The 17,061-nt window shown below is 44.8% G+C and overlaps 1 protein-coding gene across 1 annotated transcript in view; it reads right to left on the reverse strand.

The window, feature by feature from the left end:
- EDARADD (EDAR associated via death domain) overlaps positions 1–17,061 on the reverse strand; it is a 78,748-nt gene that overhangs the window by 44,281 nt on the left and 17,406 nt on the right. Inside the window, exon 4 of the mRNA XM_049645977.1 lies at positions 5,852–5,944. Coding sequence (XP_049501934.1) covers positions 5,852–5,944 — 93 coding nt within the window. The remainder of the gene's footprint in view (positions 1–5,851; positions 5,945–17,061) is intronic.

The raw sequence follows: 17,061 nt of genomic DNA on the forward strand, positions 1-17,061 counted from the left end.
GGGTGGATGGATGGATGGATGGGTGGGTGGATGGATGGATGGATGGATGGATGGATGGATGGATGGGTGGGTGACTGGGTGGGTGGACGGATGGATGGATGGGTGGGTGGGTGGGTGGGTGACTGGGTGGGTGAATGGATGGATGAGTGGACGGGTGGATGGCTGGCTGGCTGGCTGGATGGATGGATGGCTAAGTGGGTGGATGGATGTGGCATCATCTAACCTCTTGCAATCCATTTCTTATTTATCAAACACCACCATGCTACTGCCTTGTTCACGATGGCCTGTGGCCTCCCTGCTGTATGGACAGAATAAACCTTTTAACCCCCTAATCTCTTTGCTAGATTTCCTCCCTTCCTGCCCCATTCAAGTGTTGCCATTCAAGACCCAACTCAAATCTGGCATCAGCTATCTCAGCTTCTAGAGTCTTTATGTATAAAAAGAATGTTTGTAGGGCATCTGGTTGGCTCAGTCGGTTGAGCTTTGGACTCTTGATTTCAGCTCAGGTCATGATCCCAGGGTGGTAGGATCATGCCCCTCATTGGGCTCTGTGCTGAGCATGGAGCCTGCATGGGATTCTCTCTCTCCCTCTGCCCCTCTCCCCTGATCAAGCGTACATGCTCGCTCTCTCTCTCTCTCTCTCTCAAAATAAATATTTTTTTAAAAAAAGATTCTGTCTCTCTTCCCCTCTGCCCCTCTCGCCCGCTTTCACTAACTCTCTAAAACAACAACAACAAACATTAAAAAGAATGTCTGTATCTTTACCTATCTCGCCTTTTTGGCCTATGAAAGAGCCGAGGTTCTTACTTTTAAAATGTTAACTCATCTATCCGTGCCTCTATTTATCGAACACCTGTGTGCCTATACCTTATCTTACCTACCAGATAACACATTCCTTGAGGGAAATCAATGTGCATGTTCCCCACAGAACATTTTCAACCGTATTATCAATAAGTATTTGCTAAGAACGTTAATCCTCTCTACCTTCCACAGGGAAAACAAATCCCACTAATTATTACACTTCTCCTCCTCCTGGTTTTAATCTGTCTGCTCCTCGACAATACCTTATCCTTTAAAATCTGATGTTTCCCATCTTGAGAAAAAAGAAGCCTTTTTTCCCCATATTTTCTAACACTCTCCAACAAGAATTTACTATTTGTCCTTGCCACCTTAAGCAATTTGACAGGACTGCATGAACTTTCTTGTCGCCTGCTCACTCTTTAAGACTGGCAATCACGTTTTTGTCCCGATGACCGGTTTCTGCTTCTGAGCTCTTTTCTTCCGCTGGCCTCTAAAGTGAGGTGTTCCACAACTTCCACCCTTGGCTCCTCTCTTTGCTTTTCTACAAGGACTCTCTCCTTGGCAGTCTCGTCCGCTCCTGAGGCTTCAACTGTAATGTCCTGATGCACGAGTCCTAAATCAGTACCTAGTGCTGCGTTTTCTAGCACTTACCAGGCATTGCCACAAATCTCACATACCCCTCACTCTACAAACGTGTATCTCCTTTTTCCCCAACCCACAAGCGGAACTTAATCCCAGCAACACACGAATCTTATCTTCTATCCGAATTCTCTATTTCCATTCTTGGTAGAAACATCTCCCAGTCACAGGCTTAAAATTTACCCCCATCTTCTCTCCAGTCCCCCTGGGGTCCCGTATGGTCATATGGCCATGACTTACAACCCCCAATAATTTCTATCAACCTGTGTCTGGCACTCAAGGCTCTGGGGCCCTGGCTCCAACATATCCCTCAGTCTTATCACCTAGGATCTCCTAATACTTCAGCTCCAGACAAAGCGTTCGTCAGGGGCTCTTTTGTCAGAGCACTGACATATACCATCCCTCATCGCAGGGGGAGGCCCTTGCCCTGCCCTCAGACACACATCCTAGAATCTACTTCTGTGTTAGAGATGGTCATACCATGGACCCATTCAAACTGATGGCAAAGCCATGTAGCAAACTGGATAAAATGTTTGTGAAATAGGGGCGCCTGGGTGGTTCAGTTGGTTCAGTGTCCAACTTCGGCTCAGGTCATGATCTCACGGTTCGTGAGTTCGAGCCCCGCATCAGGCAGACAGTGTGGAGCCTGCTTGGCATTCTCTCTCTCTCCCTCCCCGCCACCCCTCTCTCTCAAAATAAATGAATAAACTTAAAAAATGTTTGTGAGATAACATTACATAAGAAAAGCAAATCTCACTGACAGTTTTGACAATTATTCATATAAAAAAGTGTACAAGGGAATACATCCAAATGTCAAACAATGGTTATATCAGAGCAGTGGAATTGTGAATGAGTTTTTTCATTTTTCTACATTCTAAATTTTACTTAGTGTGGTTTTTAAAATACATTTTTATTTTAGAATAGTTTTAGAATTACATATAACTTGAGAAGATGGTAAAGACAGGCCCTATATGCCCTACATTCAATTTCCTTTATTATTAACATTGCATGTTAGCATGATACTTTCATCACAGCTAAATAAACCAGTACTTTTACATGGTTTCTAAAACTTAAAGAAAAAAGAAAGAAAAGAAAAGAAAAGAAAAGAAAAGAAAAGAAAGAGAAAGAAAGAAAGAAAGAAAGAAAGAAAGAAAGAAAAATAAACTCTTTAGTTTGGTAAAACCAAATAACATAGAGGAAAATGTCATTCTTTCCATAACCTCGAACTCCAAGTTAGCATCCTGATATTTATTATTTTTATTATTACTTCAGCCTCCTCTTGGCATGGATATCATTGGTTATAAACTGGAACAAATTTTGCTTTAACTATCATTTGCTATATGTTTGTGCAGGTAGTTAAAGTAGTTGAAACTTTATTGTTTCATAAAGGTTCTGGGGAATGTTTTCTTGAACATAAAGTTCCACAGATATTAAAAATTTTTTTTTTACATTTATTTATTTTTTGAGAGAGAGACAGAAAGAACGTGGGCAGAGGAGGGGCAGAGAGAGAGGGAGACACAGAATGGAAAGCAGGCTCCAGGCTCTAAGCTGTCAGCAAAGAGCCCAACACGGGGCTCGAACTCACGAGCCTTTGAGCCATGAGATCATGACCTGAGCCGAAGTCAGCCGCTCAACTGACTGAGCCACCCATGTGCCCCTCGTTCCATGGAAAATTTTCAACCCTGTGAAGCATCCCCACATCCAGAATCTAATGTTGTGTGCACGCTGCTTCTCCAGCAAGTCCATAAGCCCTGCTGCGGTCTTCCCTTGTCCGTTCCCCTCCCACTTTTTCTTACACCCAAGAACACCCAGTCCAGATCTGGGCTCCAAGTGTATGCTCAGCAAATGCAACTTTTGATAAACTGAAGTAGTAGGACAGGATCTAGTAGATAGGGTATTGATTTTAAGTTCCTAAAATAAAGGATTCTTTATTACAAAATTCTGTCCGAGATGTCAGAGTTTGATCTTGTGTACCAGGACACTACAGCGTTTTCCCTCTGCATCATTCAAAGGAGGCACTCTTGCTAGAGTGAGTTTTAGTCTTAAAATGATAAAAATCACGAACATATCAAGTGTTAAATATTCTAAAGAGCATATTTTCAGCTTGCCTTTAAAGTCCGAGCTCTAGAGGGGTGCCTGGGTGGCTCAGTCGGTTGAGCGTCCCACTACGGCTCAGGTCATGATCTTGCAGTCTGTGAGTTCGAGCCCCGCATCGGGCTCTGTGCTGACAGCTCAGAGCCTGGAGCCTGCTTCGGATTCTGTGTCTCCCTCTCTCTCTGCCCCTCCCCCATTCGTGCTCTGTCTCTCTCAAAAAATGAATAAACATTAAAAAAAATTTAAAGTCTGAGCTCTAGAAAATGGACTGTGGGGGTTTTTGTTTGTTTTTTTTAAATGTTTCTCCCCTAGTGAGTTTTCTTTGTTCTGTCTGCCAAGTTGGTTTCAAAGAATCCTTCTGGATATCTAGCAGTTAGAACAAATCCTATAGATTATGCAAAGAAATAACTAACTGAAGTAGCAAGGTAGTGTCCTACTTTTCACAGGAATAGAAGACATTCTCTTTTAAAACGGAACTGAAAAAAAAACCTCAAAGACGTTTCTTCCCCTTTTATTTGTTGACAAATCTATTTTCATCTTTTTTTTAATTTTTAAAAAATTTTTTTAATTTTTATTTTATTTTTCATCTTTTAGTATTGTCTTTACTTCAAACAGCCAGATCTATGACACTAAAATTAAAAAAAAAAATTATTAAACAGCGTCCTAAGGTATATTCGGTACCTAATCTTAACTGGTTTTGGAAAATCCCTAAAATCAAGCTAAACAAACAACATTCTTGTATCTTCATGGGAGTCTGTATCATGTTACAAAACGTGTGAGGAGCAAAACTTTGCCAAACAAATTAAGGAGTGCAAGAAAAGAAAATTTCATAGTTTGGGTTTACTAAAGTTGTTTAAAGGCAGTCAGTGCCAAAATCAATCCTTAGGTTGTAATTCCAAGGAAACTGCTGAGGATTAATTAATAAGAATGTGAGGGGCGCCTGGGTGGCTCAGTCGGTTAAGTGTCCGACTTCAGCTCAGATCGTGATCTCACAGTTCATGAGTTCGAGTCTGGCATAGGCCTCTGTGCTGCCAGTTCAGAGCCTGGAGCCTGCTTCGATTCTGTCTCCCTCTCTCTCTGCCCCTCCCCCACTCACACTCTCTTTCTCTCCTTCAAAAATAAACATTTAAAAAGTACAAAAAAATAAATAAGTATTTGATATTCACAGTGGGTGACTGAAAAGCCCCAAACCAGAGTTAAAAGCAGTGTCACTGACAACTTTCAAGAGAGATGTATACAATTAAAGTTGACTGTTTTATCAACTACTGTGTAACTTTGCTTTATTGCAAAAGTGATTTGACTCTCCAGGAGTATCACTATTAATAACTTATGACAGACTGATGTTTGACAAGCAAGCCTAAACAAAACCTCCAATTTGTCTTGCTAAAAATTAACTGGGTGTTATGGAACGGGCAGGACCGAACCAGTCCATCGTGAGGCAAGACAGGCTTTTTGAGACATTTGACACTCTAAATATAGTTCAGCAGATGTGAAGCATTATGCAATTTGGCTAATAAGTTCCGAGCGAGTGGAAAGAAATGGACTGGACAGTACCAGAAGTGACTGAAACACACGGTGACCCAAGGAAGCTTCTGGAAGGAGGTACCTCAAAAGGTGAACAATGGAATGAATGACAGGCAATTCTCAATTTTGGGGGTACATTTTTGTCCTATCTGGAGTTTAAAAGAACATTCTTTTAGAATCAGAAAACAACACATGGATTTGCTTTTTGGAAAAAGACAACAAAAATGATATGAAGTTTGACTTCTCATATCTGAGTAAAGTTTTTTTTTTTTTTTTTAAAGACAACCCTTTTATTTTATTTTATTTTTTTATTTATTTTTGAGACAGAGACAGAGCATGAATGGGGGAGGGGCAGAGAGAGAGGGAGACACAGAATCGGAAGCAGGCTCCAGGCTCTGAGCCATCAGCCCAGAGCCCGACACGGGGCTCGAACTCACAGACTGTGAGATCGTGACCTGAGCCGAAGTCGGACGCTTAACCGACTGAGCCACCCAGGCGCCCCCTGAGTAAAGTTTTATAAAAGCATTACAAAAATGGCATAGAACTATCCAGTTTTGTTGCGGCTTAATAAACATCGATGGTCTGTGTTTAGCATATAGATACATATTCATTTCAAAGGACGGATCAAAGGTACCATAGTTACTGAAAGCAACAGACGTTTTGTCAATATCCCGTACAACTGGGATGCTTCAAGATCATTTCCAGACTTATTTTATTACCTAGAAATCTTCTTCCTTATTTTCAAAGCTCTGGAAGAGAATCTCTAAGACCTTCCAGTTGGATTAGCAGGCACCTAAGGGTGAAAATAGAACCAAAATGATTCTTACCTCATGTGGCGCATCAGAATTTGTTGGGCCGTTCAAAGTAATTGGATCACATTCCTCAGCTGGGGGGGGGGAAAGAGACAAAGCTTGATAAAGAAAGGGCACGCTCTGCTGTGTGAGGCTTGCAATTGGGACTCAGTGCTATGTGCTGCTTTGACATCTGGTAAAATCGGGAGGACCTCGGTTCTCCTGCCCTCTCTGCTTCTAGGCATAAGGCCCCAGGCTACCCGACGCTGCCTGCGAGGGCACCAGCTGAGGGCACCAGGCACGGTTCCTACTTAACCCTGAGTACTGACTTTCAGTTCCCTGCCAGCCCACTGAATTCCTCAGACGAGCCGTCCCTGGGGAACCAGGGACGCTACCTCCTCTTGCTACTACTACCCTTACACCTACAGCCGCTGGTGGCTGGTGCCCTCTGTTCCCGTGGGCAGCCTCGTGGGATATGACCCTGTGTGGCTTGAGGTGTCTCCCTCCCCCAGGCTGTGAGCACAAGTGACTCATGTCAACCTCATCTGTCCAGTGTCAGGCATGTATGGCCATCCCCATAACCCCTGGGCAGGATCCCTCCCGCACTGCTGGGGTGAACAGGAGGGGATCAAAGCAGCTGGCCTCGTGAACTGCATGGCCCAACCGCTATGGAAGACACTTTGTCAGATGTAACTAACTTCCCCGCCACAGTTGAGGCTGCCTGGGGCTGGCCGACTTGCACTCTGGCCTACGCAGCACTGTGTGTCGTCTTTGTTCGGTGTTTGTCCTCTCCTCCCACCTAAAATGTCCCCGTCCCCAAGGTGAAAACTGTTATTGACTATGCCCCAGTGTGATGTGCTGTTGGGTTCGACTGATGTCTGGTGGGTCAGCTCTGAGCATCCCATCCATAAGCCAGTGCGCCTGGGCCCCGCGCAGCCGCTTACAGGAGCCAAAGGACCGATCCTGCAGTCATGGGCCCGCTGGTCCATACCAGACCCATAAGCAATACGACCTTCCTGGAGGTGGACCCAACCCCAAGCAGATTGACTGGCATTCCCTGGAGGAAGAGATGGCTCCCCACGAGGTGGGCCGTCAGCCTCCCAAGCCTCCCCCCGTCAACACTCAGAAAGTCTGCACCATGAACGATCAGAGACAGAAAGTGAGTGCTGACCCTTTATACAGGTAGAAGTAGAAATACTCCCAGGGAATCTGTACAGAAAGCCCCAAAAAACAAAGAAAAGGCAGGGCCATAGCAGAGCTCAGTTCCAGCCCATTGCCTGCTGGGCTGCTCGGCCACCTCTGCCTGGCTGCAAGGAACATCCTGATCCTCGGAGTTATCGGGGAAACCCGTGGTACCCCTGGGGCACGGCACGGGGTTAGTTCGACCCTGACACAAGCCCGGGGTCCTGAAAACATATGAAAGCAACCGCTGCCCAGGGAAGGCCCCAACCCCATGGTACTGATTTGAGGCTCTGTGGAGGCGGAAATGCAGAAATACGAGCGGGATGGAGGATTCCCCCACCTACCTGCACCCAGAGTTAATCCAGTGACGCAAAAAGAAAAGGGGACGGGAAATGAAAGAAAGAAACTGGACAGAAAATGGAAAGAAACTGGACACCGGGAAGGAGATGAAAGGAAAAAAAGGACTGCAAGCAGAGGTCCACAGTGGGACCCAATGACCCAATGGGAAATCCAACATTTACTGAAATAATTTACATAGCCAACCAGTAAACGAGTTCTGGATACCCCTGTGCCTGACAACGTGGGTTCTGAATCAGCTTTAATACCTGCTGAAATGCACCAACCGGCAAACCCTCAGGGACTTAATCAGTCCCGGGGTTCCAATTACAGTTACACCTGGAGATGCCACTAAATGTAAACACGAGGTCCCCACGTAACCCTAGAGAGTTCTGGAACGTGAAACAGAAGACAAATAGGTATGACTCATCCTAACCAAAAGAACTATTGTTTTGCCTCATTTTCCCATGGTCACGGCACCCATTGCCTTAGATTATCCCATGTGGGCATGGTGGCTCTGACTTAACAAATTACTATTAAATTAAATCTTTACAGTTAGAAGTTGATTTGAACGCAATGGGACCCTACAGACCTCTCAGTGCAAGCACCTAATACGGCCCGATGTAAATTAAACAGGACCTTCAAAGATCAAAACTTACTATGTAAGACCTGATTTGAGTGAAGGGTGGATTAACTGCTGCCTCTCCAATTAACAGCTGAATTTGGCCTGTTCTTAAACCCGAAAGGCAATGAACAGTGTCTCACAGGACTTTACTGTGGCCTTAATGTGGTGGCCCCATCCATTAAGGCACCAGACCCAATGCCCAGTATTTTTTAAATTACTGACTCTGTCCCATCAGCCACTAATAAATATCTGGCTATTACCAAGTGGGCTAATATGTTCTGCTCAGTGTCTATTTGAGCAATCTCTCAGGTGCCATGTGCCTTCATCACCAAAGGCAGTCGTACATGGTGACCGGGCTCCGTATGGGGGACCTAACAGCGTTGCCCTAGCACACGGTCTTTGCAGGCAAGATCTTAACTGCACCCAACCTTCTCCAGGATCGTGGGTATGCCAACATGAATGACATCCTCCTCCAAGGATATCCATTTGACATATTCATCCAAGCCATACAACATCCATAAAAGAGCTCACAGAAAGGGAAGAGGACACTGACCCCCACACAGCGTGTGGCCCTACCACCTTGGTTAAATTCCTGAGAATCTGTTGGTAAGTTAAGGGCTGCTCCATCTCTGACGTGGTCAATAAAGAGTTAAAAAAATAGGGGCGACTGGGTGGCTCAGTCTGTTGAGCGTCTGACTTCAGCTCATGTCATGATCTCACGGTTCATGAGCTCGAGCCCTATGCCCGGCTCTGTGCAGACAGCTCAGAGCCTGGAGCTGCTGCAGACTCTGTGTCTCCCTCTCTCTCTGCTCCTCCCTCATTCATGCTCTGTCTCTGTCTCTCAAAAATAAATAAATGCTAAAGAAAAACTTTTTTAAGTGTTACGAAAATAAAAACAAAAACAAAAACAAAACATTAAGGGACACCTGGGTGGCTCAGCTGGTTGAACCTCTGACTCTTGATTTTGGCTCAGGTCATGGTCCCAGGGTCATAGGATCCAGCCCTTCGTCAGGCTCCGTGCTGAGCGTGGAGCCTGCTTGGGACACTCTCATTCTTTCCCTCTCGCCACCCCGCCCATCCCCTGCTCGTTCTCTCTCTGAAATAAAATAAAAAATAAAAAACAAAGAGTTATGGACCCTCTCAGTACTTACTACAAGTGAATACAAGTCCAACATCTTCTAGTTTGGGGGGAGTTCTGGAGGCAATGTATTCCTCATTTCCATAGTTTATTTGTTCTCACTGACACACTTACTTGTAAAGTGCTTCACTGTAAATCTGGCTCCCTCTAACAAAAGCCTACAACATGCATTCTCTGAGACCCCTTCACCATAAGGGTTTAAACAACCTCCTCATATTCTTCCTGAAGTCTCTGGACCACCCATGACCACCATATGCTATCTACGTGCTTCTGATGCATGAAACTGCCCTGCTAGACCCTTCTCTCCATACACCCCTAGGGCAGCGACTGCTGGCTGCACACTGGGCTCTTCTGGAAACAGAGGCTCTCACTGACCCTGCACCTGTGAGCCTTCATACCCTGCTGCCTATTATGCCTTGAGTCACAGAAGCAGCTCCGTACAAGCTCGACATGGCTACTGAGACTTTACTGCTACTGAGTGGAGACAAACGTGGGCCTTCTGGCATGTTCCACCCATAGGAGGGCATGGTCTCCACTATCCTCAGGCTCTTGCCAGATCCATGGTGCTGGAAGAAGTCACCCTTCTGACATTCCTGGTTACCTGGGGAGCCCCTTCAGATCAACTGAGCGAACAACAGTGGGAATCTGTAGATTTTACAGGTGATATCACCACCATCATACATGATGGAGTTCATGGATAGTTATGCTTTCTAGCCCTCAGTCAACACGTCCCTGATAAAAGACTGCCAAACTTCAGGTGGTCATCTAAGTGCTGGACGCCCTGGCCAACAAGTGGCCCCATCGGCACTTTTTTTTTTTTTAAATACAAACTCTTGGACCACTGCCCAAGACTTGCCCACTCTGGGACAGAACTCTGGGAATCTCTTGCCTCACATATGAAGAGAATGTAAATCAAGGTAACAGATATCTCTGCACATAGTAAGGCCACAATGTAAGGCCTCACTAGAATATTCTCTATCCCCTTTGGAGTTCCAGACGTTACTGCTAGTGACCAAGACATTCATTTCACTTCTCAGAACACAATGCCCGGCTCTAAAAGAAGCCACTCAACCGAATTTCCATCTACTCTCTAGGCAACAGGTTAAATCGAAAGGGAGGATGAGCTCCTCACAGAATTCCTACTTTATAGAACAAATAGAGCTCTTGCCTTGGGTCACTATTGCCACAGGCATTGGTTATCTAAAAAAAAATTTTTTTTTTAAATATTCATTTATTTTTGAGAGAGAGACAGAGACCAAGTGGGGAAGGGACAGAGAGGGAGGGAGACACAGAATCCGAAGCAGCTCCAGGCTCCAAGCTGTCAGCACAGACCCTGACGCGGGGCTCGAACCCACGAATCGCGAGATCATGACCTGAACCGAAGTCGGACGCTTAACTGACTGTGCCACCCAGGCACCCTGGCATTGGTTACCTAAATTCATGCTCTCTGGGGACATGCCCTCACTATACCAGTGCCATACCACATGGCCCACCCTCTCCTGGTCCAGTGTCTGGTGTGCTTTTTAGGGAGGCCCTTCCCTACCTTCTAAGTCCCAATCATCACTAAGATTTAAATTAAAGTCAAGGTTATCATGGAGTCAATTGTGGTGTAAGATCTAAGACTAAGACTCAATACTAGCACTGCCTTGACATCTGGTAAAAATCAGGAGGGCCTCGAATGGCCGAGGTGCAAAGCTTTCCGCACGCTGCCCCGTGATCGGCCCCTGAGCCGAGCACCAGGCACGGTTCCTACTTACCCCTGAGTACTGAGTTTCAGTTCCCGCCAGCCTGCTGAATTACTCAGATGAGCTGATCACATCCTCCCTGGGGAACCAGGGACGCTACCTCCTCTCGCTACTACCACCCTTACCACCTACAGCCCCCAGTGGCTCACTCTGTTCCCAAGGGCAGCCCCGTGGGATGTGACCCTGCGTGGCTTGCGGTGTCCCCCTCCCCCAGGCTGTAAGTACAAGTGACTCACGTCAGTCTCATCTGTCCGGTGTCAGGCAGGCATGGCCATCCCCATAACCCTAGGGCAGGATGCCCCCCCTTCCCCAGGGGGTGAGTAGGAGGCACTCCGGACACATTTCCCTCTGCTTCACATCACAACAAATTCCTCTGTGCTCATTCATCTGTCTGACATTTTACCAAGCCTTTCAGATTAGCAGAGTGGGATTTTACTTGTCTTGATAGGTCACCCTCCTAAAAGCCAAAGCTACGGCAGCTCTCTTGTCTAAGTGGCCACGGCCAGCGCCCGTCAAAGGCACCTGACATGCGTGTGAAACGTGTTAACACCTTTCAAAGAATTCACTTTGGAAAGGAACCTCCATGCTTAGGGCTGTCTGACACAGGTGTTGGCTTCACAGCTCCCTGAGGGTGGTGACGATGGCACAGGTGTGTGACAAACTGATTCGGGCCCATCGGATTTTAATCTGTGCAGAATTCCTTCCTGCACGCTAAACTTGAAAGGTGACAGAAATACAGAACGTTATGAAGGAAAGGTTTATGTCGATTTTGAGAGGTGTAAAGCTTTAAATAAAGAATCAGTTATCAGGGTCCAACAGCTAACACTGAATGAGGGATTGATTGAGTCATCTCTTTTCCACATTAACATTCATTCACCTGTTGAGCACCGGGCTGCTGGATTTGTTCAAACAAGGTGCTACTACGTTCACTGCTCCTGTACAATTCCCGCTAAAGGACAATCTTTCCCATTAACAGAATTATCTGAGAAATTTATTTATTTATTTATTTATAGATTTTTTTTAAATTTTTTTTTTTTAACATTTATTTATTTTTGAGACAGAGAGAGAGCATGCACAGGGGAGGGTCAGAGAAAGAGGGAGACACAGAATCTGAAACAGGCTCCAGGCTCCGAGCTGTCAGCACAGAGCCTGACGCGGGGCTCGAACCCACGGGCCGCGAGATCATGACCTGAGCCGAAGTCGGACGCTTAACCGACTGAGCCACCCAGGCGCCCGTACTTCTAGATTTTTAAAAATAAATGTTTCTTCCTTTTTGAGAGAGACAGCATGAATGGGGGAGGGGCAGAGAGAAAGAGGGAGACGGGATGTGAAGCAGGCTCCCGGCTCTGCGCCGACAGTAGGGATCCCCACACCGGGCGCAAACTCAAGGAACCACGAGATCGTGACCTGAGCTGAAGCTGGACGCTCAACTGACTGAGCTACCCAGGGTCCCCTCTCTGAGGAATTTAAACTAAAAGCATGGTTTTTTACTAAGATTCTAGATGGTATCTTTCAAAAGGAGAGCAGTAGAGATCTTGCCTTGGCTTGAGTTCCTGAGTATAGTCCCCAGCATCCTGGCATCTGAATGAAGTACCTCTGGGGCTTGTTAACAATGCAGATTCCCGGGCTCCACTCCAGACTTCCTTAACTGGAATCTCAGGGGCCCCAAGGGTCTGACATTCCACAGGCGCCCCACAGAATTCTCATGCACACTCTGGCCGACAGTCACGGAAACGTGATTTCAGTCACACGGATCCTCAGAATGGCTAGTGTCACAACTGCCAACTCAGCGTTTGTGCAAAAACATGCTTGCTCCCCCAGCAGGATGACACCTTGAACTTAAGTAGTTACTTTTGTGAAGTGGTGCACCCCAGACATTCCCGTGGTCATTATCTTTCTCCTCTCTGCCCTCCACAACAGAAAAATAAAATTTGCAGGGTGGTCACCTTTGCATTGAAATCATACGCTGGGGGAGAGGGGTTGATTTGGGTATGTATTGTAACAGGAGGTTCCCAACAGAGTCCCAGTCCAGGTTGAGTGGGAGGGAATGAATTTATGGATTAAGCAGGACCAGCACACAGAAACTCATGCAGGCAGTAGGGGTGTTTAGTTTCCTGTTAGAACAAGGAAGCTTATCAGCAAAATGCTGTCAATCTAATGAGGAGAGAAATCATATAAAATACAGCGTATTGGCTTGCTAGTTTTAAGGCAAACATTTTTTTTTTTTTTAATGCTTATTTGAGAGAGAGCACATCGGGAGAGAGGGCAGGGAAGGGCAGAGAGAGAGGGTGAGAGAGAGAGAATCCCAAGCAGGCTCTGCCCTGTCAGTGTAGAACCAGACCCTGGGCTCGAGCTCACAAACCCCAGATCATGACCTGAGCCGAAATCAAGAGTTGGACAACTTCACCAACTGAGCCACCCAGGTGCTGCTAGGGCAAACATTTTTACTTCTGATTTTAGTGAATTCTCTCATATCTGTTTATTTTTTCCTAACGTTTTCAAGTGGAACCACTGCTTCTCCGTTTAGTTAACAAATTGTTCTAAAAGGTCCCCAAATATCATCTACGCTTGAGTTCAAATTCCTCAAATTCAGTAACAATAGAATGAGTTTGCTTTACTTCTCTTTAGCTTAAAATTCACCAGGAAATATTTTGAGTAAGAGAGAAGAGCAGTAATACTAGAGAAAAAAAGATGATAAAAGCTTGACTGATTTATGATGTATTTATGTGCAATTTCCCCTCACTGGGAACAGTGGTTCAAAAATCAGAATTCTTTTTCCAAACACATTTTCTCTCAAGATGTGAAGAGTCACATTCCCTTCAGAACATGTAAGTCAGCAGTTTCTACAAGATATCAGGAACTCTGTGATATAAAATAAGCCCCACTTATGTCACAAACTGTAGACTCTCATCCTTTTTAATAGCTGTGTAATATTCTACTTTACACACACACACACACACACACACACACACACACACAACATCTTTCTTATCCATTCATCTGTCAGTGGACACGTGGGTTGCTCCCATATCTTGACTATTATAAACAATGTTGTAGTAAACATAAGAGTGCATAGATATTTTCAAATTCATGTTTTCATTTTCTCTGGGGAAATACCCAATAGTGGAATTATTGGATCATACGATATCTCCATGTTTAATTTTTTGAGGAACCCCCCTACTCTTCTGCACTATGATGTGTACCTGAAACTAATGTGTCAACTATACTGAAATGAAAAAATATTTTAATAAAATAAGTCTCACTCTTAGTCCTGAGTTTAGGGCCTGCAGGCTCTCCCAGAAAAGCTCTCATAAAAGAGGCCTGACACATGAACCCTGAAAGAATGAACCCCTTGAAATCTCTAAAATCAGGGGAGGAGGAAGTTGCACATTTGTTCCTGATAAGAACACAAGTTAATATGTTTCATCTCAAAAACATGCTGATCACTGAAATCGCACTAGATTTCCACAACTGATTTATGGTAAAACCACATTATTCAGAACCACTCTGGTTTGGACTGTGTAAAGGAATAGTGTTACCATGAATACAGTAGGAATACACTAGAAGTACAATAAAGGTTTTGTGAAACATGCTGAATATGCCTAAGAAAATAAGTTTTGAAGACTTTTTAACCATATGGAAATAATTCAAGCTAACTACAGATAAATCCTCTGTTAAATAAATAGGACGCCCTCAAATTTACTTAAACATTGTGAGTCCAACTCTGGACTTCATTAGATTACATTTACTTTGAAATCTATAAATTAGCACTCCTGTATCCCTTGGGTCAATTCCTAGCAGTGCTGTTGCTGGGTCATAGGGTAGTTCTATTTTTGGCAGTGCTTTCAACATAGCCAAATTATGGAAAGAGCCTAAATGTCCATCAGCTGATGAATGGATAAAGAAGATGTGGTTTACATATACAATGGAATACTACTTGGCAATGAGAAAGAGTGAAATCTGGCCATTTGCAGCAATGTGGATGGAACTGGAGAGTGTTATGCTGAGTGAAATAAGTCAGTCAGAGAAAGACAGATATGTTTTTTCACTCATATGTGGAACTTGAGAAACTTAACAGAAGACCATAGGGGAAGGAGAGGGGGGAGATAATAGTTACAAACACAGAGGGAGGGAGACAAACCACAAGAGACTCTTAAATACAGAGGACAAACTGAGGGTTGATGAGGGTATGGGGCAGGGGGAAAATGGGTGATGGGCATTGAGGAGGGCACTTGTTAGGATGAGCACTGGGTGTTGTATGGAAGCCAATTTGACAATAAATTATATTTAAAAATTAATTAATTAAAAATAAATCTATAAATTAGATTCTACATTGATTCATATGGGTTTTCTTTCCCTAAAAACATTTATAGTGAGAAAAGTACCATACATGTTTAATGATTATATTGGCCCCATTGGTATGTTTAAAAAAATACTGGCAGGGGCACCTGGGTAGCTCAGTTGGTTAAGTGTCTGACTTCGGCTCAGGTCATGATCTCATGGTTCACAAGTCCTAGCAGGCCCTGTGCTGACAGCTCAGAGCCTGGGGCCTGCTTTGGATCCTGTGTCTCCCTCTCTCTCTGCCCCTCCCCCCGCTCAGGCTCTCTCTCTTTCTCTCTCTCTCTCTCAAAAATAAATAAACATTAAAAAAATTTTTTTTAAATACCATCAGTTATTAAATCATAGATATTATTGAATACAAATGTTGGAATAAGTTTTTATTTATTTATTTAACATTTATTTATTATTGAGAGACAGAGAGAGACAGAGCATCAGCATGGAAGGGGCAGAGAGAGGAGACACAGAATCTGAAGCAGGCTCCAGGCTCTGAGCTGTCAGCGCAGAACAGAGCCCGACGCAGGGCTCGAACTCACAAACCGGGAGATCATGACCTGAGCTGAAGTCAGATGCTTAAGCGACTGAGCCACCCAGACGCCCCTGGAATAAGTTTTTAAGCTTCTGGACATTCAGTATAAGATGATGTGTTTCTTTGGAGATGAGAAATTATGTGCTTAATAATACTATTCTCCAGGCGCTTGGGTGGCTCAGGTGGTTGAGCATCCAACTTGTCTAACTCTTGATTTTGGCTCAGGTCATGATCCCAGGTGGTGGGATTGAGCCCTCCGCTGGGCTCCGTGCTAAGAGCCTGCTTAAGGTTCTCTCTCTCCCTCTGCCCCTTTCCCCCACTCGCACTTGCATGGTCTCTCTCTCTCTCAAATTAAAATAATAATAATAATAAAAATAGTAATAGATAATACTGTTCTCTGTGAATAAGAATAGAAGAAAAATCTAGTCACATTTCTTACAACGGTGGTTTTCACAGTCATGCTACTTATAAACTCATTACCATTTTGGTTAAGATTTTGTAAAACTCAAATTCTAGGAGAAACCCAATAGTAGTTACTGTAGTATCAGACTGGTAAGCAACCAGTCTTTTTTTTTTTTTTTTCCAAAACAGGAAGTCATGTTCAAGGGTGTTAAAAAAGATCTTTAGACAGATCTAACCATGACACTGCAACCCCAGAGTCACTGCAGCTCAGTGGCTGTCTCAAACAGTGCCACTTTTGCCACAGTGCTGGGAAAGCATCCTCAACCCTGATTTTTCCTACTTCTTTTTACCAGATTTCCCTCCACCATCTGATGCTCACCTATGCCAGGCACTGTTCTGGACTCATTTCACTGCATTCTTTTTTCTTTTTTAAAAAAATGTTTATTTATCTTTGAGAGAGAGAGAGAGAGAGACAGAGTGTGAGTGGGGGAGGGGCAGAGAGAGAGGGAGACACAGAATCCAAAGCAGGCTCCAGACTCCCAGCTGTCAGCACACAGCCCAACAAGGGGCTCGAACCCACGAACCATGAGATTGTGACTTGTGCCAAAGTTGACCCAGGCGCCCCCCATTTCAGTGAATTCTCACAAGCACCATGGGAGGGGATGAAAACATTGTCCTCCCAACACTACAGACAGGAAACCGAGACCCTGAGATGTGGAGCCATCTGCTGAGGGCACTCAGAGCCCAGCAGGCCATGGTCTGGCTATAGTTCAGTTCTCTTGTCTATGTGCCTCCCTGGTGGATACACCAAATCCTTGAAACGTCTTAGGCTCCTTTTTTTTTTTTTTAAGAGAGAGAGCAAGCGCAGGGGAAAGAGAAAGAGAGGGGAAGAGAGGGGGAGAGAGGGGGAGAGAGGG

Source organism: Panthera uncia, chromosome D2 (assembly GCF_023721935.1).
Source record: "Panthera uncia isolate 11264 chromosome D2, Puncia_PCG_1.0, whole genome shotgun sequence".
NCBI lineage: Eukaryota > Metazoa > Chordata > Mammalia > Carnivora > Felidae > Panthera > Panthera uncia.